The 26,950-nt window shown below is 36.5% G+C and overlaps 7 protein-coding genes and 1 long non-coding RNA gene across 23 annotated transcripts in view; 5 read left to right on the top strand and 3 right to left on the bottom strand.

The window, feature by feature from the left end:
* The window catches only part of Pkn (serine/threonine-protein kinase N), an 81,293-nt gene extending 78,165 nt beyond the window's left edge, over positions 1 to 3,128 (top strand). For 7 of the 8 annotated variants that reach the window (XM_033475759.2, XM_076521609.1, XM_076521611.1 and 4 more), the window contains one exon: positions 24 to 3,128. In XM_033475759.2, the coding sequence (XP_033331650.1) occupies positions 24 to 167 (144 nt within the window). In that variant the 3' untranslated portion in view covers positions 168 to 3,128. The remainder of the gene's footprint in view (positions 1 to 23) is intronic. The other variant, XR_013033326.1, reaches the window with a different exon arrangement.
* A 220-nt stretch (positions 3,129 to 3,348) lies between these two features.
* Positions 3,349 to 4,500, bottom strand: LOC117223492 (tRNA-splicing endonuclease subunit Sen15). The gene is made up of 4 exons (XM_033475785.2): positions 4,106 to 4,500; positions 3,939 to 4,020; positions 3,698 to 3,869; positions 3,349 to 3,611 (listed from the first exon to the last, which is right to left on the bottom strand). Exons 1-4 carry the CDS (start codon positions 4,127 to 4,129, stop codon positions 3,350 to 3,352), a joined length of 540 nt encoding a protein of 179 aa, XP_033331676.1. The 5' UTR covers positions 4,130 to 4,500; the 3' UTR covers position 3,349.
* Positions 4,501 to 5,385: 885 nt separating this feature from the next.
* Positions 5,386 to 9,326, top strand: LOC117223601 (uncharacterized). The gene is made up of 6 exons (XM_033475973.2): positions 5,386 to 5,444; positions 5,582 to 6,133; positions 6,215 to 6,688; positions 6,790 to 7,322; positions 8,279 to 8,465; positions 8,825 to 9,326. The coding sequence occupies exons 2-4, from the start codon at positions 5,909 to 5,911 to the stop codon at positions 7,102 to 7,104; spliced, it is 1,014 nt and encodes a 337-aa protein (XP_033331864.2). The 5' UTR covers positions 5,386 to 5,444; positions 5,582 to 5,908; the 3' UTR covers positions 7,105 to 7,322; positions 8,279 to 8,465; positions 8,825 to 9,326.
* Positions 9,327 to 11,016: 1,690 nt separating this feature from the next.
* hig (locomotion-related protein hikaru genki) lies at positions 11,017 to 15,721 on the top strand. Of its 3 annotated transcripts, none has more exons than XM_076521729.1 (10): positions 11,017 to 11,151; positions 11,985 to 12,067; positions 12,145 to 12,307; positions 13,079 to 13,252; positions 13,559 to 13,693; positions 13,798 to 13,941; positions 14,001 to 14,213; positions 14,300 to 14,509; positions 14,592 to 14,680; positions 14,753 to 15,721. In XM_076521729.1, exons 1-10 carry the CDS (start codon positions 11,022 to 11,024, stop codon positions 14,867 to 14,869), a joined length of 1,458 nt encoding a protein of 485 aa, XP_076377844.1. In that variant the 5' UTR covers positions 11,017 to 11,021; the 3' UTR covers positions 14,870 to 15,721. The 3 variants fall into 3 exon arrangements, with proteins under 3 accessions (XP_076377844.1, XP_076377842.1, XP_076377846.1); XM_076521727.1 differs by having other exon boundaries at positions 13,070 to 13,252; XM_076521731.1 differs by lacking the exons at positions 11,017 to 11,151; positions 11,985 to 12,067 and having other exon boundaries at positions 12,168 to 12,307; positions 13,000 to 13,252.
* Positions 13,318 to 16,176, bottom strand: LOC117223614 (uncharacterized). The gene is made up of 5 exons (XR_013033386.1): positions 16,048 to 16,176; positions 14,922 to 15,836; positions 14,741 to 14,843; positions 14,307 to 14,663; positions 13,318 to 14,205 (listed from the first exon to the last, which is right to left on the bottom strand). It is a non-coding gene; the product is annotated as an uncharacterized LOC117223614 (long non-coding RNA).
* Positions 15,776 to 19,750, top strand: LOC117223553 (uncharacterized). Its single transcript, XM_033475900.2, has 10 exons — positions 15,776 to 15,904; positions 15,978 to 16,165; positions 16,222 to 16,326; positions 17,264 to 17,437; positions 17,498 to 17,746; positions 17,885 to 18,030; positions 18,098 to 18,244; positions 18,439 to 18,713; positions 18,774 to 18,941; positions 19,012 to 19,750. The coding sequence occupies exons 1-10, from the start codon at positions 15,814 to 15,816 to the stop codon at positions 19,113 to 19,115; spliced, it is 1,647 nt and encodes a 548-aa protein (XP_033331791.1). The 5' UTR covers positions 15,776 to 15,813; the 3' UTR covers positions 19,116 to 19,750.
* Positions 19,133 to 21,192, bottom strand: mRpL38 (mitochondrial ribosomal protein L38). Its single transcript, XM_033475924.2, has 6 exons — positions 20,668 to 21,192; positions 20,440 to 20,592; positions 20,038 to 20,365; positions 19,795 to 19,953; positions 19,577 to 19,713; positions 19,133 to 19,486 (listed from the first exon to the last, which is right to left on the bottom strand). Exons 1-6 carry the CDS (start codon positions 20,804 to 20,806, stop codon positions 19,194 to 19,196), a joined length of 1,209 nt encoding a protein of 402 aa, XP_033331815.2. The 5' UTR covers positions 20,807 to 21,192; the 3' UTR covers positions 19,133 to 19,193.
* Positions 21,193 to 22,086: 894 nt separating this feature from the next.
* trio (trio Rho guanine nucleotide exchange factor) overlaps positions 22,087 to 26,950 on the top strand; it is a 25,678-nt gene continuing 20,814 nt past the window's right edge. The window contains exons 1-11 of one of the 7 annotated variants that reach the window (XM_033475849.2): positions 22,087 to 22,232; positions 22,317 to 22,640; positions 23,324 to 23,614; positions 23,734 to 23,847; positions 23,923 to 24,247; positions 24,322 to 24,980; positions 25,195 to 25,305; positions 25,996 to 26,174; positions 26,245 to 26,392; positions 26,464 to 26,655; positions 26,741 to 26,944. In XM_033475849.2, the coding sequence (XP_033331740.2) occupies positions 23,354 to 23,614; positions 23,734 to 23,847; positions 23,923 to 24,247; positions 24,322 to 24,980; positions 25,195 to 25,305; positions 25,996 to 26,174; positions 26,245 to 26,392; positions 26,464 to 26,655; positions 26,741 to 26,944 (2,193 nt within the window). In that variant the 5' untranslated portion in view covers positions 22,087 to 22,232; positions 22,317 to 22,640; positions 23,324 to 23,353. Of the gene's footprint in view, positions 22,233 to 22,316; positions 22,641 to 23,142; positions 23,162 to 23,323; positions 23,615 to 23,733; positions 23,848 to 23,922; positions 24,248 to 24,321; positions 24,981 to 25,194; positions 25,306 to 25,603; positions 25,712 to 25,995; positions 26,175 to 26,244; positions 26,393 to 26,463; positions 26,656 to 26,740; positions 26,945 to 26,950 lie in introns of those variants that run through there. The other 6 variants (XM_033475840.2, XM_033475800.2, XM_033475830.2 and 3 more) reach the window with 6 other exon arrangements.

The following is a 26,950-nucleotide window of genomic DNA, read 5'->3' as shown; positions in this document are numbered from 1 at the left end:
TCGTGGGCATGCTCACATTTTAGGATTCTGTGGAAGATGTCAGTAATTTCGATGAGGAATTCACATCCGAGAAGCCGCAATTAACTCCGCCTAAAGATCCTAGGCCACTTAGCGATTTAGAACAAAGTCTATTTAAAGATTTTACATATATGGCTGACTGGTGCTAGCCATGCCGATTATGATAATAATAATAATGTTGTTCGTCTTTTTTGTTAAATTTGATATGAAAATCATTTAGCATTCTATTATTATCTTTTCAGAGATCATTTTAGGGGCAATCGAATCGCAATTAATTAATAATACCGGTAATTATATACGTATTCGTTTAATTATCAGAATAATATGTTCCACAGTTCATAATGTTATGTATTGTACAGATGTTTTATTTTTTAGTGTCATGGTATAATCGGACATAGAGAATTGAGAAAAAAAAAGATACGAATTATGTTCTACCGTTGAATCTCAGGTTTTTAATTAATATATGATCTTCAGGCTTTTAACTCATAGTTATACATCTTCAGATTTACATTTATCACGATTACTGGTTAGTTTCAATGTAAGGAAATAGTTGTTAGTCACTTGAGATACTTTCAAAGACAGGAAAAGAAACATAAATTATACATATACTTTTGTAACATGTTCATATTTTGATACGAAGCTATTGCTATTTGGTATCTAAATTTTTAAAGGTTTCTATTGTTTCACGAGACGTTTTATCAGATCTCACGACCATGATTCTGAACGCCGACCAATCGTCTGGAATTACTTCATTTTAGAACCAAGTATTATTTTACAATTTTTCATCTTAAACGTATCATTTTTATGTATAATAATCACTTCTCAACTTCTTCAGACTTCTATCTTCTTCTCCCTGTGTATCGTAAAAAGATATTAACTGTATAAACATATTAATATTCATAAAGTGCAGTAAATAAATCAAAATGTAACTATATTTGCTCATGCTCATGTGATAGGGAATTGAATGAAAGAAATGGCACTTTGTGCAACATATTAATTACGGTAATTATAGTTAACATTGGGCACTATGATTATTAATTGGTATCGATTACACATGTATCTACTTATCGACATGATCAATAGCTGAAATCAATTTTTTACAATTAATTGAAAACAATGTAAAAACCACAAACCTACAAATTTTATAACGAACAAATTTCTAGAGGTTTGATTCCTACCTAATCTATTTGTTAATTTTACGTTATCATTTAGTTACATATTTTCACGATTCCAGTATGTGATAGAATACTTTCGGTATTCTAGTGCTACGCATTGTAAATATGTAACCAAACGTCCTCTAGATATATATATGCATAAGATCCATAAGTACAATAGTTCAGCTTGATATGTTATTACAACATAATATCACAAGGGTAACACATGTAGTAGCACATTCTTAGTAGTCGTATTCACCTTTTATTATAAACATCACACTACCATTTCTCTACTCACATTTTCTTTGTATTCTGGTGAACGATCGTGATTACCTTGTACAATCATCACAAATATATGCGTTACATCTTAGTTACTCAGAGTTTTGCACTAACATCATTCGTTTTCTACACCTCACAAATTGATTTCATATAATGTATTCGCAAACAGTTTCTGAAAATATCATTAGTAATACGTAATATACTAATTACTATCGTCAACAATATTATGGGTTCATCGTATTCGATTCTTTTATTTTTAACACAAAACGTTTTTTAATTGGATGTAACGGTCTATATAAAAATTTTGTACACAAGAATGTTTTAAATGAAACCTATTGGAATTGTTATAACAAATTATATCCACGTTTGAGTGAAAAAGATTTGTCTAAACAATTTGTAAACAAGGAACAATTGATCATAACTATTTACAAATTACAATACTGTGATACTAACATAAAAAGGTTTCATTTTGAATAATTCTTACTGTATACGTTTTGTTATGAAAAAAGTTTTCGCAATTTTTGAAAGAAGAAGAAAAAGGGCCACATTTGAAATTATGAAACATAAAACCGTTTGTATCACTTGTGATAGTTTCGAGTACCATCTCGAATTCTAGTTGCCTTAATGCACCGATAAATTAATAAACTATTTGGTAACTATTTTGTAAAGAGATCATGTAAATTGAAGTGGAAACCTACTTACACCGAGGTGCTCATGTAACACATTATTTCTAATGTGCCTATTTTATACAATTCTCATATATAGGTTCTACGATTTAGCAGAGTAACTATAATATAACTTTAAGTTATAATGAACAAGGACGTTTAAAATCTGTGTAACGGCGTCTTCTTATGTAATGGACAAGAAAATATGTAACATCGAGGTTCTTGATAAACGTTCTATGAAGAGATCCATAATGAATTTCGAAGAACATTTATTTTTATAGTCCACGAGTAATGAGTTACATTATTTCTACACGTTTAACTGCCAAAAGAAAAGGAAACAGATTTTTATAAAAAAAAGCAATCACATTGTAGAAGAGAATATTTTCTTGTCAATCTATTAATTGTATACTATATTCACCTACCTAAACTGTATGTATACATTAATCAGTAAAAAATGATACTGTATTAACATTTACATCACATACATAAGTACTTTTACAAGAACAAAGTTTCTTCATGTATACTGACAACTTTCACGATTGGATAATGTTCGAAAAAAAAACATGATAATTGAAAAATGTATATATAATAGAAGTGTCGTACATTTTTTTGTAGATAGATCTATTTTTAACACTCAAAGTAGAAACCTTGTTAGATCGTACTTTCGTTACTTATTTTTATATACATGTAGCTAATAATGTAGACTAGCTAAGTTCTAATATTAGGTAACATGTTCACTGTATTTATCTTTAATCTAATAGTAATGAAACAGCATGTGCCTCGTAGCGTTTATTAAAATCACATGAACAGTTAGTATGCCTAGATAAAAGGATACCCACAGGTTATCCTTATGAAATAATTTATTTAACATATACATTTGCAGTGGCAGCTTAATACATATCACTCTATTTAGTTAAGTAACTTTCAACAGTACTTCCCAACTTTACAATACTACGAATATATAAGCAATACTTATTTCAATAATAAATACCCAAAAGCAATGTATAATTCATTCAGCGTTCGATCTCCTTTATTCCTTACAAAAATTTAAAAGTATTTACAAATGTGAAGTCCTGTCGAGTTCTGTGTCAAGCATACAATTTTAATACCTTTTTTTCAAAAAGTAATATATGTAACTATCAACGCTCTCGATGCAATGGCTTGAAAGTGTTAATTCAGACTTTCGAAGAATAATGTGGTACTTGCAGGCATTATTCAAATTCTACTGAAAGTTTATCTTTTCTCATCTGCTTTATTTACATCGGCCTCATTTACATCAGCCTCCGTTTCTTTATTACTACTATCCGAATTTAAAGATTTTGCTAATTCATACAAGTTTGAAGTATTTTTTCTAATTTGCTTTTCCAATTCTAATTTTTTCTCTTCCTTCTCCTTCATTAATTTACTATCTTCCGGGGACATAGGTTTAACTAGGCCTTTGGTCACCTTGTAGAAAACGCTAGTACCATCCTCGGATTTAAAAACAAATGTGATCCTATAGAAAAGCAATTTAATAGTATAAATTATTCGTAAATTATACTAAATTCTGTAGCGCAATTCTAAACATAAATTTGACTTTACTTGTCGCTGCTTAACCCTTCTTGTATTTCTTCTATTTTATTCAATGATATGTTGTATAATGTTGACCATGGTACGTAGAATTCTGTTTCACAGTTCTTCTTTCTTTTAACTTCTAAATAGAGTAGATCCAGGCTCTCCTTGTACTTATAATTAACTTCCCAATATCGTCGTGCTAAAAAAACTCATGAATATAACGATATTTTCTCAAAGCTTATTTTGATTAGTATCATGGGTCAATTACCTTCGCACAGTTCAATATAAACATAGAACATTGTACCTATCTTTACAGGATCTGTGCATCCTAATTTTCCAATATGATAATACTAAAATGATATAAAATGAATAATTCTTCTTAAAATTCAAATTTATATCAAATATATAAATAATTGTATAAATAATTGTACTTACACTAGGATGACATATTCCATACATCTTTGACACTAATGATTAAACTTTGATGTACGAAACATCAGAGCTCAAATTAACAATTGTTTTCAAACAATGGAGTTAGGTTATGTTTCTTAGCATCGTTATATTTTTTTTAAATAATTTGAGCAGAAAACACAAATATTACCGAAAGATATAACGTCAGATCCTGAAATTGTGATAGATGATTTGTCTGCCGTTTAGAGCACTTTTTCAGTTCCAATTTGTACCGGCAAAAATGAAAAAGCTCTTGATGAGGAAGTATTATCACAAACGCGATATGTACAATGGTAAGAGCTCATTATCATTTGTGTGTCGCACTCGTCGTTACCGATATTTCAGAAATTTAATTTTCTTAGAATCGAGTAATCTGTACTATACCGCATTTGTATTAAGGGACTAGACTCCCTAATGAGGAGATAAAGGTAAAGGACACAGTTACCGACAAAATCAGACATGGGTTTACGGGGTGACACCTTAAATCAACATCTTTTTTATGTTTATTGGTATCATTCATAAAGCAGCAGCTGTTATAGAAATGTTAAATCAAACTTTGTTTAATATTGTTTTATATATTATTCGCCTTCTGTTATTACACGATAATTTTTTTAAACATTTTTATATTTTCATGAAATTAGCATTAACCAATACTTATTTGATGTATTTTATTTTTTATTTTATTCAACGCGAAAGGTATGTAATATGTAAAAAATTGTATAATACGGGAGACTTACAGTAATTCAATCTAACACTTTCATCTCAATAGTGGATAACACATTATCGGTTGCCGTGACAATCGAAGGCAACTGGTCAAAGTAAAACGCCGATTTAGAGGTTATCGGTCGGTAAGTGCTGGGAACAAAAAGCTGATTAGTAGGCTACCGGTCGGTAAGCGTTGAACACAAGAATTTGTATCATTCTACAGTGGATTGTTCAATGCAGTGCGCGAATTCCAGACTTTGATTTACAAAAATCATCTATGTCTTGGTCGTCATCAATTTTTATCTTATTTTCTATAACTTATATTACCATCTGTCTGCATAATTCTCAAGCAGTGAGAATATAATATATTATATTATAATTATAATGACATAAGATTATAATATAATATAATTATATTATAATTATAATCTTATAATAATAACAACAGATATCGAATGGGGTGCCGATTTAAGAAAGTTACGTGTCAATCTCGAATCCCATGATTTCGTCTTGCCATGTCGGTAAGTGTAACCTCTCCCGTTATCTCCTCGCTCCGGTGATAATAAGATGCAATATCTGTACGTATGGATTCTAAGTCTGTGACGAAAACATGTCGAAGGTATGGTACTATGACCACTTATCGTAACTTCTTTTGCGAAATGTTTTCACAGATATTCTTTTACCCAGATTTTTGTACAAATATTTTTGTGCATCATTGTGTACATACAAATATTTTTGCAATTTTTTTTTTATCAGGTTTATGCGCAACTTCTGTATCCAGATGTGATTGGAGGGGATCATCTTTGGGAAGACGGACCAACTACAATTACAAAAATTTCTGTGACAATTAAAAATAAACTCCCATAAATTTCCGCGAGAGGAGCTAGTGAAACATCTCTGCTCACCTGCCACGTGCCCGCAAATGTTTACACAGTGCCGTCATGTCAAATGCCAGTGATCAAGTACCTAAATGTTTGTTGATGTTCGATAACGTTGACTGAGTAGTGTCGATTGCTTTTATTGATTCTTATTTGTAACGTGTTCGCGACGTATATTTTATATATTTAAATACTATATCTAATAATGGTGAGACGGTGTGGTGCCTTAGGATGCTATAACAAACGATCGGGTTCGAGAAAGCTTACATTTTTTAAAGCACCGAAGTCTCCAGAGGATCGTGATAAATGGTCACAACTTTTAGGTTGTGTAATAACAACCCAATCGTATATATGTGAAGAACATTTTCATCAAAAATACGTAAAAAGTGCAGAAATTGTGCGTGATGTTGCCGGTAATGTTATATACAGCGTAAGTATTTGTACATTATTAACACTGCGTGTTAAAGTCATTTTGAAATCTATCCTATCTCTAACTTTTATGACATTTTAGCATGAATTTAAGAAGAAAGTTTTATTAAAAGGAGCCTTACCATCGAAGCATGGCGATGCAGCAATTAATGAAGAACTCGGAGGACCTTCTACTAAAAGAATAAAGTATTATCCTGTAGACAATAAAAAATTAGAATCGCACGAGGAGAGCATATCACGTATCAAAGTAGAACCGCAACAAACAAGCGATAACACATATGTAAAAATTTTTTTTAAGAACGAAGAGATACATAATGAAAATGAATTATGCGATGAAATCAAAGAAGAAATTATTGATCACACACTCGAAGAAATTCCATGTTTAGAAAATACTTTATATTATAAAATTGCACAGCAGCAAATCAATATTAAATTTCCTAAACCCGAGTGGGGCCTACATTATTGTCCAAGTAAGGGATTGCTCATCTTTTCCTTAGTTGAATTGACACCAGATCCAGAAAATAAAGACGAATTGTTATCGATATACACAAAACAGGTATTTTAATAATAATAAGTATTTATAATCTCAATTAAGTTTGTAATTAAGCTCGATTAAACTTGTAGAAGGAAGAAGTTATTCGATATTAAAATTTCTAGGTGATTTTGAACTGCCAGTCTGAAATACAGTTGCGGATTCTTGGAAAGAAGATCGATATGCAATTTGTGAAAAATAAGCCAAAATCTATTCACGAGTTAGAAAATTTAATTATGGAAGTTGACACATTAAAAACTTGCGTTGGAGGTCCAACAATTAAATATTACAGGAATGTGCATCCCGAGTGTGCTTATAAAGACCAAGTTACATGGAGGCATAATAAATGTTCGATTATTTTACAAGCTGGGAGTGTGTGTAAACATTGTTTATTACTTCATACAATTCTGCCACGACATGTAAATAAAAAGAAAACATAATGAGCGTAAAAGCAGAAGTATCACCTTCGACAAAATGTAAGGTCAAGAATTTGTCAAACAGAATATGCGTCATCTAACGACAGGTACACAGAAAAGAGAAAAGATTAAATGACTTATCAAAAACAATTGGTACAGTGCATTAGCATCTTCTGAGTAAAAAACGAGATATTTTAGGCGGAGGAATAAGGAGATCGGCATCAAATTTTCCAGAAAATCAGGTAAAATGTTTGTAAAATTAAAATAATAGATAATTTAAAGTGAGGTTCAGGTACAAATATCACCACAAAAAAATGAATTGTACTTTTTTAAAATGCTTTTGTCTGTTGTTTTGCTTCTTTTGTGTAATATTTTTGAATAGTTTGTTTTATAGATTGAATGAATGATGGTTCATAGATTAAGGAATATGAAGTGTAGACGTTATAACCATGAATGGCTTCTATTATGTCTACTATTATACATATAGTAAGTTCGGTTACCTATAAAAGGCTTTGGAACAGTGGCGTTCTACTCTTAACCACAAAGTCTATAATTTCGAGATATTTACATTCATCTAATTGTGACTTTAATGATAGTTTTCTTTAATTTAAAAAATAAAATTATAATGTATATGTAGTATAGAATTAAAAAGAAGACTGTGACATTTAATGATCTGCAGGACATCAGTCAGAAATCTGAAAAAAAACATCGATAAACAAGCAAACCATGCATAGAGACCATTGTTTATTATCATTATACCATATTATTCGTTTTTAGTTGTTATATGTACTTTTTTTTCTATTTAAAATTTCCAAAAGTCATAATGACAAAACTACTTCATTGACATTTCTAATTTGCATTATAGACATTTAACCTTTCACATAAACTTTTACTTTTACTTTATGATATATGTTATTTTTGCATTGATTTCTTTTTTCTTTATTCTCTATTCGTTATTCGTTATTTGACGCATTCAACCGACTATGCATACTGCAGTATAGATTTAAAGATAATAAACTCTTTCAAAGAATATTTATTTATGATTGGTGTACAGAGTATTAAGAAACTGCGTATCACGAGTTCCATAGGCGGATTTCACAGTTCTCCTTTTGATAGAATTTTATTTATTTTTTTCTGTTTTAAATTTTATTTTGTTTATTTTTATGTTTTTTTAATACCACAATTTTTCACTTCTCAGGGTTTTCATGAAACAGTTGTCTGGTTTGATAATTGGGAGAGAGAAGCTGCATGTGAAGACGAATTTTTATTCTCCTCGACATAAGAAAAATTCAAAGTGACTCCGATTTGACTTAGGCAATTACTTATTAAACCATTGCTGTTTTAAGTATGTTTTAACTAGTAAAATGAATCAAGATCCCTAAGAGGTAAAACTTATAACATAAAGTAACAATGTACCTACTACAACATATAAACATTAATTACTAATTATACAAGTTCTCACTGAATAACATGCGCAACCAGGCGAAGGGTGACTAACTAATTGTAAGATGAAAATGAAAAAATGTTGTTCTTCTTTATTACTTTATTTTTTAATGAGTAATCACCTACCGCGTGCATGCAATGCCATTCAGCCAGATTGAGTCTAATATTTATATGTTACAGTGAATAATAATACATGCTTCGTATAGCAATATTATTTATTAATTAGAGTATTTTTGTGCTATACGAGACATGTATTAGTATTATTAATTTTCTATGTTTCTAATTATATTAATAATTCTAGAGATTTTTTGGTATAATAGACAGGCCAGATGACCACCCAAATGGTAATTGTACAAGTAATAATTCGATAGAAAAGGAGAAACAAAAGATTACATTGGAAGAGCAACGATGTAATAGAAATAGTACATAATGACAATATGAGCGAGGTCATGTCTTCTATTGTATATTATACATATAACCGGATTTGTATGCATTCAAATGTTAAAAATTACTGATTGTGAAACGTGTAAGGAAGCATTCCGCTATTCTTCAAAAAATTTAATCTTAGGTTACACAGAAACAGATTTGGTAAATTTAGAAAGTCGCAAAATACGACACAGTTAGCAAAAATTAAAAATATAAAGAATAAGAAGCGAGATTATACAATAGATAAGGTATATAATGACTTTATTTTATATTTTATTTGATACAACTACTTTACAATAAAACGTCCTTTTTGTAATATAATATTGTATATATAAAAAAATATTATATACACATATAAATATACTTTATGATTTAAAGCTACGGTCTCTTTATTACAGAAATCTTCAAAATTACCATTTTATCTGCCAAATTTATTTTTTACACTATATTTCGATAACTGTAATACTACTATAGTAGTGTTTACTGTAACGAGTGCCACACACAATAGAACTCTCACCGACAGCACGCAAATTTCACAAGATCTTTATTACAGAAATCTTCAAAATTACCATTTTATCTACCAAATTTATTTTTTACACTATATTTCAATAACTGCGATACTACTATAGTAGTGTTACTGTAATGAGTGCCACACACAATAGAACTCTCACCGACAGCACGCAAGTTTCACAAGAGCACCATGCGGACTATATCAGAACCTAACCTTAAGATCACAGGAGTAGGGATGAGGTCGATTCACCTTTCTTTCTTTTCTTACATCGTGAACTAGTTTCAGCAGATTGAAGACCTGTTTTAGGGCCTTATACTTCACTTTCTCAGTCTAAGACCGTTCGCAACCTTTTCAATTTGTTTTTCCCTTGTCCACTATCCCTATATTTTAAGAAAATTATCGAGGAGAAATAAAAGGAATAAATTAGAAATGACAATAGGTGACGATTAAATAGAATAGACGCGCGGGAGGAATAGCATACAGCTGAAGAAACAGGAAAGGACAGAAGGAATAGAGAATGTCAGAGAAAACTATCGAATAACTACAGGGACCTGTAAAAGTTCTTTTCGAGCAACTGTATTCATTTCCTGCAAGTTCTCGGGACGTCCGCCAAACCTGGCGACTTCGAGAGGATTGGCAACTTCTGGTCCTTGATTGATAATGCTGTGAACTTCGTAGGGCACACGAGTACTGCGAGAATTCGTAGTAATTTAATGAATAAACGAAAGTTGGTGGCATAGATAAGACACTTATTTGTACCAACATACATCTTCATTTTCAGAAGAGAAATTATGAATAAATCGGAATAAAAGTAATCGAATTTTTGCGAATACAATTTGAAATGCTAAACATTTATATAATAAAAAGGAACAAATAATTGACAAGTAATGCGCATCAAATAATCGCCTATAATCTTTTGAGTAAAATCTCAAAGATAGTAACCATCATAATATTAGGGGGACCAGAAAGTTATGTCGTTTGTTTACATTAAATTCAAACAGATAAATATGCGCAGAAACGACATTACTTTCCGGTCCCCCTAATACATACGTTGTTCTACCCGAATTTCATTTTAGCGATCATCGATAGTGGTAGCAGCGGTGGTGATAGTAGCGGTGGCGATGGCGGCAGTGGTGGTGGCGGTGGCGGTACGTGTCGTTTAGGAACGTTAGGGATAAAGTTAGTGGGGACGTTGCTCTTGCCGTTGATCGTCGGGTGATTGGGCGCCGTTTGTGCGGCACGTACGTATATATATATATATATATACATATATACATATACGTTATATATACGTTTGTTCCGGTTGTCGGACTCGACGTTCGATCTTCCCATGGATACATTCCCGATTGATTCAATTGTTCGCTTTGCAGTGCTCTCGAGCGTTTGACGGTCGGTAACGTGCGGTTTATTGTGCTTATGAAACGTCATGTCGAAATTAAAGGTGACCGACACACCGACGCATGAAAATTCATCCCACTTTCGGTGCGCGTACAGCATCGAAACAACATTCCGGTGTGCTAGCACGAACTGAGTTTCGCTCTGATGTGCGAAGACAAACAGTATGTCCATCGAGAAGAAAAGACGAAGGAAATTATTCGACAGCGTCTTTCGTACGATCCCGTCGACTGCAGCGGGATGGTTTGTCCTCTTGCTCGGTCTAACCATTGGATTTTGCGAAGCGGGTCAAACAGGTGCGTCTCATTGCATTTAACAATTTTTTTCCTCTCGCATTCTCCTTTCACTTTTTTTACGTTTCGGGGGTGTTCGGCGGTAAGCATAGGCGTTCGTCATCGGGAGTGAATTCGATCTACCCCTTGCGAACCGCAATGGACTCTCCTCGTGTGTCGCGCTTCGAACGAAATATGCGCGAAACGAAATGCAACAAACAAGAACAGATAATCGACGCGATATCGAGGTTTATTTGTTTAGTAATCGCTGAAGTCGTAGCATCGTTGCCAGCGAAATCAGCGTACAAACTTGTAGATACGTTGCATGGAACATGAAAAGAAAAAGTAGCCGAAGAATACTCGGCTTGTTTTCTTAGTCGTTGCCAAAACATGGTCCTTGCGGCAATGTCTAATGCGTTCCCAAGGGTCCGAGATGGATCGATGACGATGTGTCTGGGCGCTTTTCAAAACGGTTAGATACTAGACACCCTATCGACCGTTTGGCATAACGGCGCCGGGCATGCGCGATTCAATGAACGCGAATTCGTAAGATCATTCGCATGAATGACGAGCGAGACTTGTTTTGATGTGCACATGCGGTAGCATTAGGAAAAACAATTCTATGTATTAGTTTCCATTGCAATGGTGACAATGAAAAAAATTATAACAGGAGCAAAATTTCGCACGTTTACATAGAAACGAAACGAGTGCAAAATAGTAACAAAACTATAGTAACTAAAATAAATAAACTAATTAATTATATTAACTTATTAACTATTAATTATAGTAACTCTAAATAAATAAACTATAGTAACTAAAATATGGGTTTCATAAGCGAAAAGATTATAAACTTCCAGATGCGGATGGACTCCAACAGAGTTGCAAACTCGAAGGTCTACATCCGCTCTTGATTGTTACTTACAAAAACATAACTATATCGGTACGTATTGAAATTTGAAAAGAAAAGGAGCAGAGTGTCGGTAATACATGCTTGTAAAAACATCGATCTGCCTTCAGGTGGATAGAATTACAGTACCGCACGAGGAACGAGTGACCGTTCGGTGTAGGGAACTTGGTAAATACAAACTGATCGGCGATTCTCTGCTACATTGTCGCAATGCTAGCTGGAATGGAACAGTACCTTCCTGCGTTCCGACGACAGCGATTGCGAATTATACCGGTGAGTAACTCGAGAGGCAGTCTTCTTTTCGAAAGATCGATCCTTTTCATTCACACGATCGACGTTCGCCCGGTTCACTAACAAGGGAACATACCGAAGTGATATTCGCCGATTTTGATGAAACTTTGGCGAAAGGTAGTTTTTAGAAAAATATTTGTGACACAGATTCTTTTCTATCGGCCCCCGTTCGCATTTAAGGGATGAAAACAGCTCCCAAATTTGGGGATCGAAACCATATTTGTTAGAATATGGTACACTGGGCTCTGCCCACTGGTTTATTCACATCTGAGGCCTTAGTATTATAAAAGATGCCAAAAATTTTTAATTATAATAACATTATTTACAATGCAAAATTCTGTTTTATGCATTAACAATGAAATGAAAAATCAACATAAACAGTGTAATTTTTTGATATACTTCTCAAACAAATGCAGATATTGAAACTCGGGTTCAGCGGCTGGATTCTTTATTTAAAAAACGCAACAGTGCAATTTTAATGCTTTTAACTTTAATGGTTTCCTAAATATTTGACCGAATATGGTTTCGACCACCAAGTTTCGGGGGTTGTTTTTATTCCTTAAATACGAACGAGGGTCGATAAAAAGAATACATCGAATACTTTTCTAAGAACCATAATTTCCCAAAGTTTCACCAAAATCAGCGTATATCACTTCGGTATGTTCCCTTGTAAGTATCAAGTTCTCCTGATGGAGACGAGGCTGATACTTGTGTTTAGTTATTCTCCTCTGATGACTGTTCGAGGAGAAACAGAGGACGTACCACCTACAATCGTGTTCGGGCTCCCAGCTGGTTCAGCAGCCGTAGAACCGTCCGGTACCCTCGCGGTCTTTCCAGGAAGCATTCTTCACTTGGAGTGCCTTTTCGCTAGGAAACTTGGTAACCCGGAATGGACCTGGACCTCTACGTTTCGCCAGTACTTAACTGGTAAGTAGTTCACGGCGTTCGATGTTGTGAGATCGAGGTACGCAACCGGAAACTTAATTGTACACTTGAGTTTTTTATCTGTTTTAATGAGCGAGATTTGCAGAGAAATTGCAACGTATCCAGAGTAAAATCTATGAACCTATGAAAGCGCGATAGCTATTGCCAATTCGCATAGTTGAATGCTTCGTTTGTTTTTTTTGTTTTTTTTTCGATAATAGACCGTTTGAAAAACGCAATGTCGATCACGTAGAAATTGCATGGGAAAACCAACGAACGTTGCGTTGTAGCGGTTTCCATTCGCTGCAGGATGGGCGATCGCAGCTCGCGAAAGGGACTGGAAGTACCGGCTATCGATATATTATGCGAAAGCTCAAGATTCCGGTACGTACACGTGTTCCACGCCCCGCGGACTGTCCAACTCCATTCGTGTTCACGTTGTTGGTAAGTGATCGAGTTTTACAGCTGTTTCCTTTTTTCTTCGAAGGAAGGCAGATAGCGGAATTGATTGTTAGCGGAAAGATATAATTTCTCACGCCGGTTTGCAGACGTTCAATGCCCGGTCCTGAGCCTACCGGAACCACCGTTGTTCGGGAAAATCGAAGGCGCGCGGATGGGACACGGAGCAGTGTTCGAATGTCCTGTTGGATACAGACTGGAAGGTGCTCCAGGCATAACGTGCCAATACAATGGTAAGACATTGAATAATATTCTCTAACGCTTCTTGCTATGATATCGCTAACGTTGTCAGGCAAATGGTCCGCTGACATGCCACGATGCACGCTGATCGAGTGTCCGCCTTTGGACGCGCTCAACGACTCCCGGTTGCAACTTATCGAGTACAATAATAGTTTCGGCGGCAGGGCATTGTTCACTTGCATGTGGGGCCACAAGCTCGTGGGATCTGATGCTATAAATTGTGAGGAGGACGGCTCGTGGAGTGGAGATGTACCCATCTGTACCGGTAATTAACTTTCACTGTGCATTCTGTTCTATTGCGTATTATAATTTTGTGTCTTTAATCAATAACGAGGAACGATCTTTCTGTAGAAATTACCTGCCCAGCACCATCGATACCGAAAAGCGGTCGTATCATCGAACAAAGTCACCGTCATAATTCTGGTAGGAAACAGCACCGTGGTCGAATACACAAAGTCGGTGCGCTCGTCAGATATGCCTGTTTACCAGGCCATCAACTTATCGGCGAGGCATCCATAATATGCACTGAAAATGGGACGTGGTCCCACACGTCACCAATTTGTAAGTTTTTGTTATTATGTTATTATGTGCCTCTTGCGCGTTGATGCTTGTACACTAGACACAGTTTCGAATCGATTTCCAGGCAAAGTGAGATGTCCTTATCCAGGTGATCCACCGCACGGGCGAATCGCTCCCCTCAAGTTTTGGTACAAACCTGGAGATAATATACAGGTAATGTTATTCATTAAGATGTCAATGTTAGTCTTGTAATATATTTAATTAATCAATTACTATCTTTGCCAGGTGACTTGCTCGCCCGGATACGTAACACCTCTAGAACCCGTTAGGAGACCAACTTGTAGGGACAACGGCATATGGAGCGCACCACCGCCTCCTTGTAGATCGTACAAAGATGTTTAATCGGATAAAGTCGATCGATTTATTTTCACGATAAGAAATATTTCGTACATACATGCTCGAAATTGGCGCTACACGTTTTGTCGTGCAGTATCGCAATCTGTTTACGCGCAATCTAGCCTCGTCAATCGTAGAGTCAATCGTTATCCTTCGGATAAGACACGTATGCTGTGCCGAATCCGCGAGATATAATACATATCAACCATATGGTCTCTAACTTTCGTAACATCGTTCGGCGCGTTTTTCTTTTTATCATCTTCCCGTTTGGTATCGAAATTTCATCGGCGGAAAAGACGTCGGACAAAATTGGTGCACGACATTTGCTTTGCAAATCTAAACACCTGATACGATATTTTCTTAGCGAAATGTCGTCGTTAGATCGTGTGTACACTGGTGACAATTGGCGACAAAACAGTCTCGTTTAGAACTGCCATTTCTTTTTGCTTCATTTTTGTTTTTAGTAACATGTAGACGATAGGAAAACGAATTGGTTTTGTCGCCGCTGCACGCGTCGTCTCGTGTATCACCATATGCGTAAAGAACGAAACTAATACAATTGTTTCGTATGAAAATAGTCGAAGAATGAGCTTAATAAACAAAGAACAAAAGGCGGGTAAATAGCGGTGCATGTGTGCGTGTGTATGTGACAAACAAAGAGAAAGAGAGGAAGAAAGAGAGCGCGAGAGAGCCAGAGGTGCGCTTACACCTCCGTATAAATGCAATAAATGAATGCGATACGCATAGGTTATTTGATGACTGTTTCTAACCTTTAGAAGCACGTAGGTTTTCGCAACTTTCTCCTTATACATGATATATAAATCTTTGTATGTAAAATAAAGTTGAGTTATTCTCTAAGATTATAAGTTTTTAAATAGATTAACAAAAATGTTTTTGTTGTACCATTTCCAGGCGCTGTTGTAAATCGTTTTAAATTGTAGTGCAAGAAAATGTTCGCCAGACGCGTCGAAATCTACAAGGACAGTAGATGGTCCACAAAGGATAAACTTGAACAATATCGTGGGATTTTGAAGTTATACGGTTAGTAACTACAATATAAAACCTTAATAGTGATGATTTTTATAGTCAATTTTTATTTATCTCTACCGTAAAGGCCGCGAAAAAAGGTTGCGACTGCAGGATGCTGCAAAGTTGAAGAAAAGAATATCATGGCAATTGAATACCTTTCGAGAGGACGTAAAAAAATATCAAGAGCTCGTCAGTGATACCAAAAATCAAGCATATAAAGAGCTCCATGGTCACAAAGATTTGCAGTTAAAATGCCTTGGTCATGAAGTAGAGGTTTGTTTCACGATTCAAACTTTAAAGACTAAATGTATAGCTGATTCGATTTACAGCACACCTGCTTAACTGTCTATGAGGATAACAATCTGAGGCGACGTCGACTGGATAAGCTTCGTTACGAGAAAAAGAACAAAATGAAACTTTGCTTCGAGTTACAGGTGATGTTCATAATACATATAGTAGAACATCGGTTGTCCAATATATTCGAAACCATAACATCATTAAATCAAAAACGTTAATTCCGAAATTAAAAATATATTTTAAGGGTATAGAAATATACAGGAGAATGTAACGTATCATTTGTAGATAATTTAACTAACAGTTCAAATGTTTTGCCACTAGACTAATTGGCGCTGTTCAGATCCCAGCTTAAACCATATAATAACTGTAATAATATAAGGATTCTGGAACGGAGTTTCGAGATTTTGTCGTAAGGAACGCCACTATTGCTCAAACAATTGCTTTGTGTCAGATTTTCTCTAATAGTACTATATGACAAAGTGGCAAGAATCATCTGTTCTCTTTGGTTTCTACAAGAAATAAACTTTTTTCACATAATATCGATCAAAATCTCTTGAACAGTTCTGTTTGCTTGGTTAATTTTTATGCATATTTTATGTTATGTTTTTTGGTGACCCTGCCTTATGTGTATGCGGAAGATTTAGTTTGAGTATTTACCGCTATGTGATGATAGCGTTTCGATACCCGCGGGAGAATATTTTTTGAAAAATTAAATAACTCGCGAACCAATAGCTCAAATTTACCATTCTTAGTCTTCAACTGCGTATATTGATCGCATGCATCAATCCTATGATATGCAATAAATGCGCAGTGTCACCATGAAAATTTTGTGTCGAATAGTCAATTTAGTTATTGAGTGAGTCTTTCAGGTTTTTCCAGAAGTATAGGTAAAGGGTACGGACATTTCTGTATCCACAGAATATCGTTTCAGCCCTTCAGTTCCAAGCTGGCGCCAAAAGAATTGAAAATATTGCCAATTTTACGTACTTCAATATTTGAGCCTTCCAAAATTGCTCAAAACTACAACATTCTAGTTTTTACTAAAATTGATATTCAAATGAACGTATGGTACAGTTGGATCACGCGATACTATCCGAAACGTATAAGAAAGAACAAGAGATGACATGGACTCACGCAGAAAGTGTGCAGCAGCAGTTAATAGCACGCTATCAGCTGGCTGTAGCGAAGCAAAATGCAGCTAAGGCGATAAATATAACGTACAGTTGTATGCTTGAAATCTTGAAACAGGTATTTTTACCTTCTTTGAGGACATTTTTACAGCAACTAGAGAATACTCGTTTCGTTTAGGACACGGTGCGACATGACGCTGTGTTAGATATATTGAAACAAGATCAACGAAGGCAATGCAAGCTGATAGTCAGGGCAACAATAATGGGACAGCTGGCGCTCGAAGAAGCCGCCGATATTGAAGAGAAATGCAAGATGCTTGCGCGAAAAGTTTGGAGCAATATGAAGGAACGGGAACGCACTTTAACACTTGTTCGTAGCCAAGTTGAAGATTTATGGTCATATGCGCAATCTTTGATACGAACCGAAGTAAGTGGCAACATTTAGGTGAACTTGAACAGAAGAATACTTAAGCATTAGATAATCATGAATTACAAACAATGTAATCATTTTTATTCCAATATCCACTTGGCTGAAAATCACTGTATCTGTTGTGTGTCATAACAGAGTGAAACAATGTTCGCCATGGATGTTAGACGAGCTTCAATGGCAGCAAATGGAGCATTGGAGAAGCAGATTAAATCCCTAGAAGCAGTCTTTCAGAAAGTTCAAGAATCGTTGTTGGTGCGATCCTACAGAGAGTTACTATCAAGGTACCAGTGCTTACAGCTGCTGTTATAATATTGATAATATGTATAATATTAATAACGTTTATCATAGGCTTGAAGATCAAATGAAACAGCGAAAACGATTACTCGAACAATTCAACCATAATGTGAAAGAACGTGATTCGCTGTTGACTCGGAAGAATGAAGCTTTAGCAAGTCTTTCACAGATTGAGTATGCTGCTGTCGCACATATGGAAGCGTAAGTAACCTGTACAGTTACTATCCAACAAGTATATTGTTTGGTGCAGGAGGAAGTTATGGCAGATTCTTATTTCTATAATGTATTTACAAATATCTATAGGCTTAACATTCTGTTGGTTACCACTGCTTTGAACGCAACTTTTTTGGATATCTAATATTCTAATCATAGCGGACGATATCGTTCGTCTACAGATATAATGTAGACAGAGACGCTTTACTAGACCAAATTGCGATGCAAAAACAGCGACAAATCGAACAGAAAAAGGTAAGAAAAGATCGTGGCGAGTTGTTAATGGACATACGAGCAGCGTTACAAAATATGGTAGCTATGCTTGTCTGCGTGAGAAAAGGAGCCATTAGAGGAGCACCGAAGAAACAAGTTGAGAAGTCGTCGAAAGAAGACAAAGATGTAGACACAGAAGATCTTGAATCGATTTTGCCAGCAATGGAAAAAGTCGAAACGGAGGGTAAAGGTCGACAATTTCTATGTTTAAATGAAAACCTTGCATCATATATTCGCTTTCCAGGTTTAACTTTACTGTCCACCGTGAGTCGAAAAGTGGGAGCGCTGTTTGGAATGAGCAACTTTGAATTTGATAAGGATAGGGACGACAGAGCAAAAGATTTGTATCAAACTTATGTTTCAAACTATAATTCGAAACTGAAGTTTAAATCCGAGCAAGCAGAAACTACAGGTTAATTTCGATGATTAAACGAAGTAGACTTTCTTATTTTAAAATCGTATTTAATAAATCAAATTTTCAGGTTTCATTCTTGAACATGAAGCGATCGATTCTACGGTACTAACAAGAGCTGACATCAAACTAAGAAGTAAACAGACTGTCGAAGCTTATACGCGACTAGAATGATTAAATTGACTCGCTGATTGTCTGCATAATATTTGCCAACAATTTATTTACAAAAGCCTATTGACAAAGAGAAGTATATTACTCCATATCGTTGATTCGCCCCCAACCAATACGTTCCTTTTTCATTCTTAGTTTCAACCACGAAGGTACATCCTTCTCGAAAGCGATAGCATTTGGATACTTCAAAGGTGGTTTTGGTTCTCTGAAAGGATGAACATTTTTCAACTTTCTCAATAGGAAGTGTTTCATAGTCTCTTTGGGATCCCTGTAATGATCCAAATAAAGATCGAATGGTTGTTTCAGTGGGAACCATTTCTGTGGTGTGACGTATGGTTTCGGGAAGTCGTACTCAAATATTGGTTCCTCCGCGTCTATGAAAAAAGAATTACAACGGGTCTTAGATTCGTTCATGAATAACTATAATTTCATTTAATCAAGGAAATTCCACCAAATATACACACCTAACGACGAATGATAAAATTCTGTTACTGTATGATCCCAATCACTCTGGAAAAATGCTAAACCCGCGGGTGTAAGATCGTCCTGATGTTTTCGGTAAAATGTTAGCGTATTCCAATTGCGTTCTTTCAACTGTAAACTATACAAATAAAATATAATGTATTGTTGTACATCAAGTGTCGAATATGTGGCAAGTTTTTCTTAAAAATTCATTATTTACCATGGTTGAGCCTTTTTATATTCTGCATAGTTTAAATGCTTGTTTTGCTTGTAAAGCAGAAATATGTAACGATAATATCCAATTCCTCTTGATGGGATGGGTTTCATGTAATCCATTATTTGTTCTCCTTGCTCCACTTTATTCCCAGGAATGTTTCCTCTGTGAATACCATTAGGACCATCAATTCTCTATTGTAAATCACCTACAACAGTTTATATTCAGATAATTTAATTGTATACTCACATAAACCAATGACAATACTCGTCTTCTGAATTCTGTAAGTTGCCATCAGGTGTACTCATGATCAAAGTCCATAGAGTTCCTTCGTTCGCCGAATAACTAACATTTGGGGATTTGTGTGCTTCACTAGGTTTTATAACATTTCCTGTATGAGCTCTGACAAATGTATCACCTTCAATTTTATAGCCAATCTCTAAGGGTAAAACAGGTTTGAAATATGCATCTCCGAACAAATCTTGGAAAATTCCATAATGCTCTGCGATTTTATGTATGGCATTAGGAGAAGATATTTTTTGCCATATTTCTTTTACTACGTCCAGATCAACATATACTATAAAAAACAAAAATAATTTTGTCATTTTAGATTTAACAATAAAAAAACCTAGAGGTAAAAGTTCGACTTACATAATTTATTCCTTGCTTGCTTCTCCATTTCTGGATCTGCTGCCACAGATTTTTTCTCAGCCAGCCAAGTTTTTATTAAATCTTTCGGCACTTTCGGAACGGAGAAACCAATATCTACTTTAAATGATACTGTTGGGTCCGTTTTGTTAAGAACTGAAAGAAAAATTATTAGAACATAATTTATACAGTGATTATATTATGATGATTATTATTATTAGTTTTTCTTACTCGCAAGCCGTTGTTCTAAGTTGCGAGCAATCGTCGGCGGTTTTCCTCGTAGATGATGTCCATGTCGAATTTGTACGATACAAATTCTCGAAGGCGGTGGAAAATCATTTGAAAAAATTCGGAACAACCTTGTTGCCATAGTTTAATAATTCTAAATGAATATTACAAAATATGGACGAGTAATCATTGACACTTTTTCTGTCAAAATATCGTACAGTATCCACTTAGAATGTTAGATTTTAATGAAAAGGTTAGGTGCATCAATAGCCGTATGTACTCAAATGCACTATATATTATATATTCTCTACCATCATCTCTACTCGAGTCTAGCTAATATCATACGGTCACGTTTTCTATCCCCTTCATTCTGCGTATGTATTGCGTATTCGAGAGGGCGCAGTTTTCAAGGGAAAAAGAAGCAAGGGCAGCACTATCGGAATGGCGAATCGCCAGCCAATCGGAGCGAAGAGAAACTTTTTATCCCTTTCTCTAGCGTCGCGTTGTGGTTACCGACGTATACAATTCCACGAAGAAAATACTGTAAGTACATACATACATACATATTCGTATAAGTGCATACATACATATAGAGTTTGCATACAAGCACCAAGCGCTTTCAAAACTACAATTTACTTAAATGGTGTGAACCTATATTCAGGTGAATCGTTCGTTTGAAGTTTCATTGGGATTCACAATTTGTGAATCAATTTAAATCTTGAACGAGGCGGAACCAGGCGGAACGAAATTGAACATACGAAAAACTGTCCAGAAATGATCAAGTACATATCTAAAAGGTTAAGAATATTGTACTTGAATGGTGTAAGCACGAATCGTACGGCACGTTTTGACAATTCCACTATGTTCCGGCAATTTGGTTCGTACGCTTGAACGGCAGAGAACTTATTCCACGTTCCAAGCGGACAAGCCCATTAAGTACAACGATTCACTTGAACATAGGTTCAAGCCATTCAAGTAAATCGAAAGCTTGAATGCTTGAAAACCCGACACTACACGACATATATGTGTGCAAATTTTATATGCTTATCACTTGCATACATACGTACACGATATGATAGACATTCTATTCAGGTTGAACAGAATTTATCGTTATCGACTGTTTGTCAATGTGTAGTAAACGAAGTATGTAACAGATTTGGAACGATTTCTATAAATAACGGCCATTCATAAACCGAGGAAATCTCTCACATGGACACATACTGATCAAATATCGTGGATGCGCGTGTGTGCATACGTACGTTTGTAATTTAATGTATACATGTGTGTAACACATCTATCGTTTGAATCGTAGTGTCGAATCACATCGATGAGTCGTAAACGTGAAACGAAAGCAGATGATTAGAGAGTACATGCATATGTAGAATGTAACGGACATCAATCGAGCCGAATGTAATGCGTAATTTATCGTTCACTTAAACTTCGTAGATCAATCCAAGTATGCACGCATATATATATTGTATATATGTATGTATGCACAATACTTCACAATTTGAAAGGATTGTTTCTTAAGTATCCAGAACGTCTTTCAAGACGTTCGTACATTCAAGGTCTGATCATAAGATGTAGTAATAGAAATTTCTTCGGTGTCGATTAAATTTTCGTTAACAAACGGATATGCGATCTCTTTGTAGGCTTCGACTTTTCGTCTGGGAGAATTAAAAAAATTTGTGCTGCCACCATACGACACCAACTCACATCGGCATGTACAATTTTCTGCGTTGATGTTCGAACGAAGAGGTCGTTGAAAAGTTCCTGCTCGAACGAATCCGTGCGAACATGGCAGACTGCCATTGGCAGATAGCAGTTTTGCGGTTTCGCACTGATCGCGACTGCAAAAGTTTTCACGTTCAGGAACAAAGGATATGAGCCGTAGTACGTCTACCAGAACGAATGTGTGTATGGTGCAGAAAAGAAAATCGGAACGTCCGAAGTTTCTTCGAATTGATCTTTAACGGGTAAGCCAGACGGTTTTCATTTCAATTCAACCCCCGTGCTCTTCGATTCGTAATTCGTGGTTTACACGGGTGTATATCTACGGAGAATACGTAAACCGAAAAAGCCAGACAAGACAATTTGTTCTCCATGCGTGGAACAAAGCCAGCAACTTTTGTTCGTTGTGTTGTCCTTACCCTGAATCGTTTATCAGAGGGAGCATAAAAAATAATATCTACTTTTACAATGATGCTGTGACAGTGGTAATGGTTGTGTGGTTCAAGTAGCGCGATCACGACTACAATGAATATAACGATAGGCTTTATTTCAAGTTTGCAGGCACCGTTCTTTTTTTTCATAATTCGGACGATTCACCGAATTTTTCCGAAAGCCGTTATCGACGTCAGTAAATCGTCGATTTGACATACGATCTATTAACACGTACACTTTATCCAATTTCCTTGTATACGGTTTTGTTATATTATTTTCGAACGATGGAATAGAAGAATTATGTGCCAAAGAATTTGCTAAAGTCGGTTGTATCGTGAGTAAATATTCACGGATATTATTGGGTATCAAATCTAATGAACGTACACAGAGATTAGTGACTCTTTTCAGGCAAAATATTTTAACTTAGCTGTCTGAAAATGAGAAGACTGTCTCATTTATCCAGCTTAATGACAATAATGCTAATGTTTTCGGTTAGCTACGGCTCGGTTGAAAAGAAATAACGGACATGGATGGAACTAGAGCAGCCGAGGTTTTACCCTTGCTCCAGGAGCGCTTGGCCATATTGCCAGGTGGTCGAGATCGTAGAGGCGGACCGGTGCTTGTCTTTCCTACAACACCTAGACGAGAACGTGCAAAACCAGAGGATTATCGTCGCCTACTACAGTACCTCCTAACTGTGCCTAGCGACGAGGCCAGGGGACTACGTTTCACAGTTATCGTGGACATGCGTGGTGCTACTTGGGATTCTGTCAAGCCAATTCTGAAGGTTCATTCTTTTAATATTTGTAATTTACACGAGTACTAAATGCCAGCAATTTGCATCGAAGATTATAAACGAAAGCTTAAGGGAATCAGTATTAAAAAATCAACTTTTGTCTGTTGAAGGTGTTGCATGAACATTTTCATCGGTCGGTTCATGTTGCCTTTATCATAAAACCAGAAAACTTCTGGCAAAAACAGCGGACCACCTTGGCTAAACAAAAGAAATATAATTTCGAGGTAAGCAAGATTTTCACAAAGGAACGATAAGCGTTTACCAACAAGAAGATTCAATGAAGATCTCTATAATTTTAGATAAACACCATAAGTTTAGATGCTCTTGCAAAAGTGATAGATCCGTCGCAATTAACCGCGGACTTGGATGGATCGTTGCAATACGATCATGCACAATGGATCGATACAAGGCTCGCGGTAGAAGATTTCACATGGCAGGCGGCTGATCTCCTCGATCGATTGGATGACTTACAGGAGGACTTGAGTCGTAATGATTTTGCGGACGATGTGGCTGGTGCTAAGCTGGGAATTGATCTGCATAATGAGATGAAGAAGAAAATCCTAAAGGTTCCAGTGGAGGAGATCGAGGTGGTCGGACAACGGTTGTTGCAACGTTTCAATAACAGTAAATATATTCTCATTCCCAGCCAATGTTACTGTACTCTTTTCGTTGATTTCTGTAACTTTCTGTAATTTCAGGCATGGCTACAACCAGCAGCGAAGGAGGCAGCATCGAGAGCGGCGCCATTGGAGGTACCGATCCTGATGGCCGAGCATTGGAAGCATTAGTGATCCAGCACCTTGATTCCGTACACGCGGCACAGCAGCATCTTCTGCAGGTTTGGCACATCAAGAAGATGAAACTGGACCAATGCTTTCAGCTGAGACTTTTTGAACAAGATTGCGAGAAAATGTTTGATTGGATTTGTCACAACAGAGAAAGATTTCTGGGGAATTACGTGGAGATCGGACGGTCTTATCAGTTTGCCAAAACTTTCCAGGAGGAACACAAGCATTTCACTATGAGTTCCATGAACGTATACGTGAATGTGAATAAAATTCTAACGATGGCCAGTCGTTTGCTGGAGACGCAACATTACGCTGCCGGACACGTTAGAGCCGTTGCCGGTCGACTGGATCGGGCTTGGAAAGAATTTGCTGCTGGCCTGGACGAGCGAACGGCGGTTCTCAGTTTGAGCGTTGTCTTTCACCATAAGGCTGAACAGTATGTTGACAGCGTCGGAGGATGGAGTCAAGCTTGCGACGCTGGCAATTTACCTAACGAAATACCAATTCTTGAATCTCATATAAGGCAACATCAGTCGCTTTACGAGGCAATGTGCCAAGCTTACACAGAGGTAATTCTTTTATTTTTTTTTTAACGACGTAATGACCGTACATATTACCGCTTCGGATTCAGACATGAAAATGAACTTGATTCGCGGCTAAGACTTGATGTTGTTTGTTTATACTTGAGGACGACGTTATACGTATTTACATTTAAAGAGACGACGGAAATACTGAGAACGAAGTCGTATGCCTTTCATAGTAATGGAGAATGATATTTAACAGGTATATGACGCGTATCAAGCGCTTTTGAGCGGACTAGGCTCGATGCTGCAAGTTTGTCACAGCCTGAGTTCGATTCACGGTTCGAACTCGGATACGTTTCGCATCGATTATGTATGAGACAATTAGCAACTGTTACTTTTATAGCTTCTAACCGGTGGACGTGCGCTTTGGTATAAATAGGGTGGCCAGTAGATGGTGAGAGTTAACTCTTTCGAAAGAAAAACACGGGTCAAGCTCGCGTGCACGCCCATCGGTGGTCTTCCTTGAGGTGGACAACTTTTCGTTGTTCTATCTTTGTTCATTTTTTTCTATCGCGTGAATCCGAATATTAATGTACCAACGACGTTGACGACATTACCGAAATGCTTAGCAAATGTTTAACACGGTTTTGGGTAATCCTATTGTTTAGGTACATAGTACCAGTAAGAAGCTTCTTTATCAACTGGATCATCTCGTGCAAGTCTGTAATCAACCACAGAGGATAGACCATACGGCCAGAAAACATGTACGTCCATTGGTGTGTGCATGAATTGTACATGTTTGCATTTTGCGGATCAGCTTTCCTCGTTCATCTTATTTGTTTTTTTTTTTTTGTATATTTTGCGAACGAATCGCGTGGACACGCTTCGATAAAACAATAATAGAATTGCATGTTTGTTCGGTTGCTTGAGCCGGTTGCTTGAACCGTGTATTCACGGATTCAACGAAGCTGTCTGCCGGTACGCGGTAGTAGATTGTTCGCTTTACGCTTTGAGCAGACGCGAATGGCTGAATCAATTAAGAATACTCGATTCTATTTAGAGCCAAGACGGACATGGCATCGACGGACATTCCGGTATGAGTGGAAATCCAGCTGCGGATTATAGCGAGGGTGCGTCTCACGTCTTGGCGGTTATTCATCAAATACTGGGCCATCACAGAGCATTGGAAGCGCGCTGGCATGCTCGGAAAGTGAAGCTGCATCAACGTCTCGCGTTAAGGTACACTAAAGTGTCTCCTCTTCTATCAGATTGTTTGGTTGCAATTACGTAAAGGATCGATTGCTTGCAGATTATTTCAAGAGGATGTGAAGCAAGTGCTGGACTGGTTAACGAATCATGGTGAGGTGTTCATTAGAAAGAATACAGGAGTAGGTCGCAATCTTCAGAAGGCTAGAGTGTATCAGAAGAGTCACGAGCATTTTGAAAACGTTGCACAGGTATGCGAACTCTGATGATTTTCCTTCATTCAGAAAAGTGTTCTTATAATTTTCATTCTTCTCGGTTATAGAATACATACACGAATGCCACTAAGTTGCTCACTGCTGCACAAGAATTAGCGCATACGGGAGAATGTGCCGCTGATGAAATATATACGGTTGCGCAAGAATTGGAAGCTCATGTCAGTAGTTTCGCAGCCAGAGTTGAGCAGCGTAGGAGAAGGTTGGATTTGGCGGTTGTGTTTTACACTCACGAGAAAGAGGTGTTGTATTTCTATCAGAATACCGTAACGAATTATGGAAAAGAAACGTAACGATGCATATGTTTGCATATGCTTGTTTGAGCAGTTAAGCGGTTGGGTCGACGAATTGCGACAAGAACTACAGCAAGACGAGGTGGCAGAGAATCTGGAAACAGCAGAGAGATTGCTGGAACAGTGTGCACAGCATAGGGCCTCTTGTTTGGAAGCTTGCACGTCTACCATTGTTCAGGGCGAGGCGTTACTTCGAGAACTTCGGGAGTCTACCGATGCTCCTGACAGTACTGGCTCGGTAGGC

This window comes from Megalopta genalis, chromosome 1 (assembly GCF_051020955.1).
Source record: "Megalopta genalis isolate 19385.01 chromosome 1, iyMegGena1_principal, whole genome shotgun sequence".
NCBI classification, from domain to species: domain Eukaryota; kingdom Metazoa; phylum Arthropoda; class Insecta; order Hymenoptera; family Halictidae; genus Megalopta; species Megalopta genalis.
This window is presented reverse-complemented; position numbering and strand designations above follow the sequence as displayed.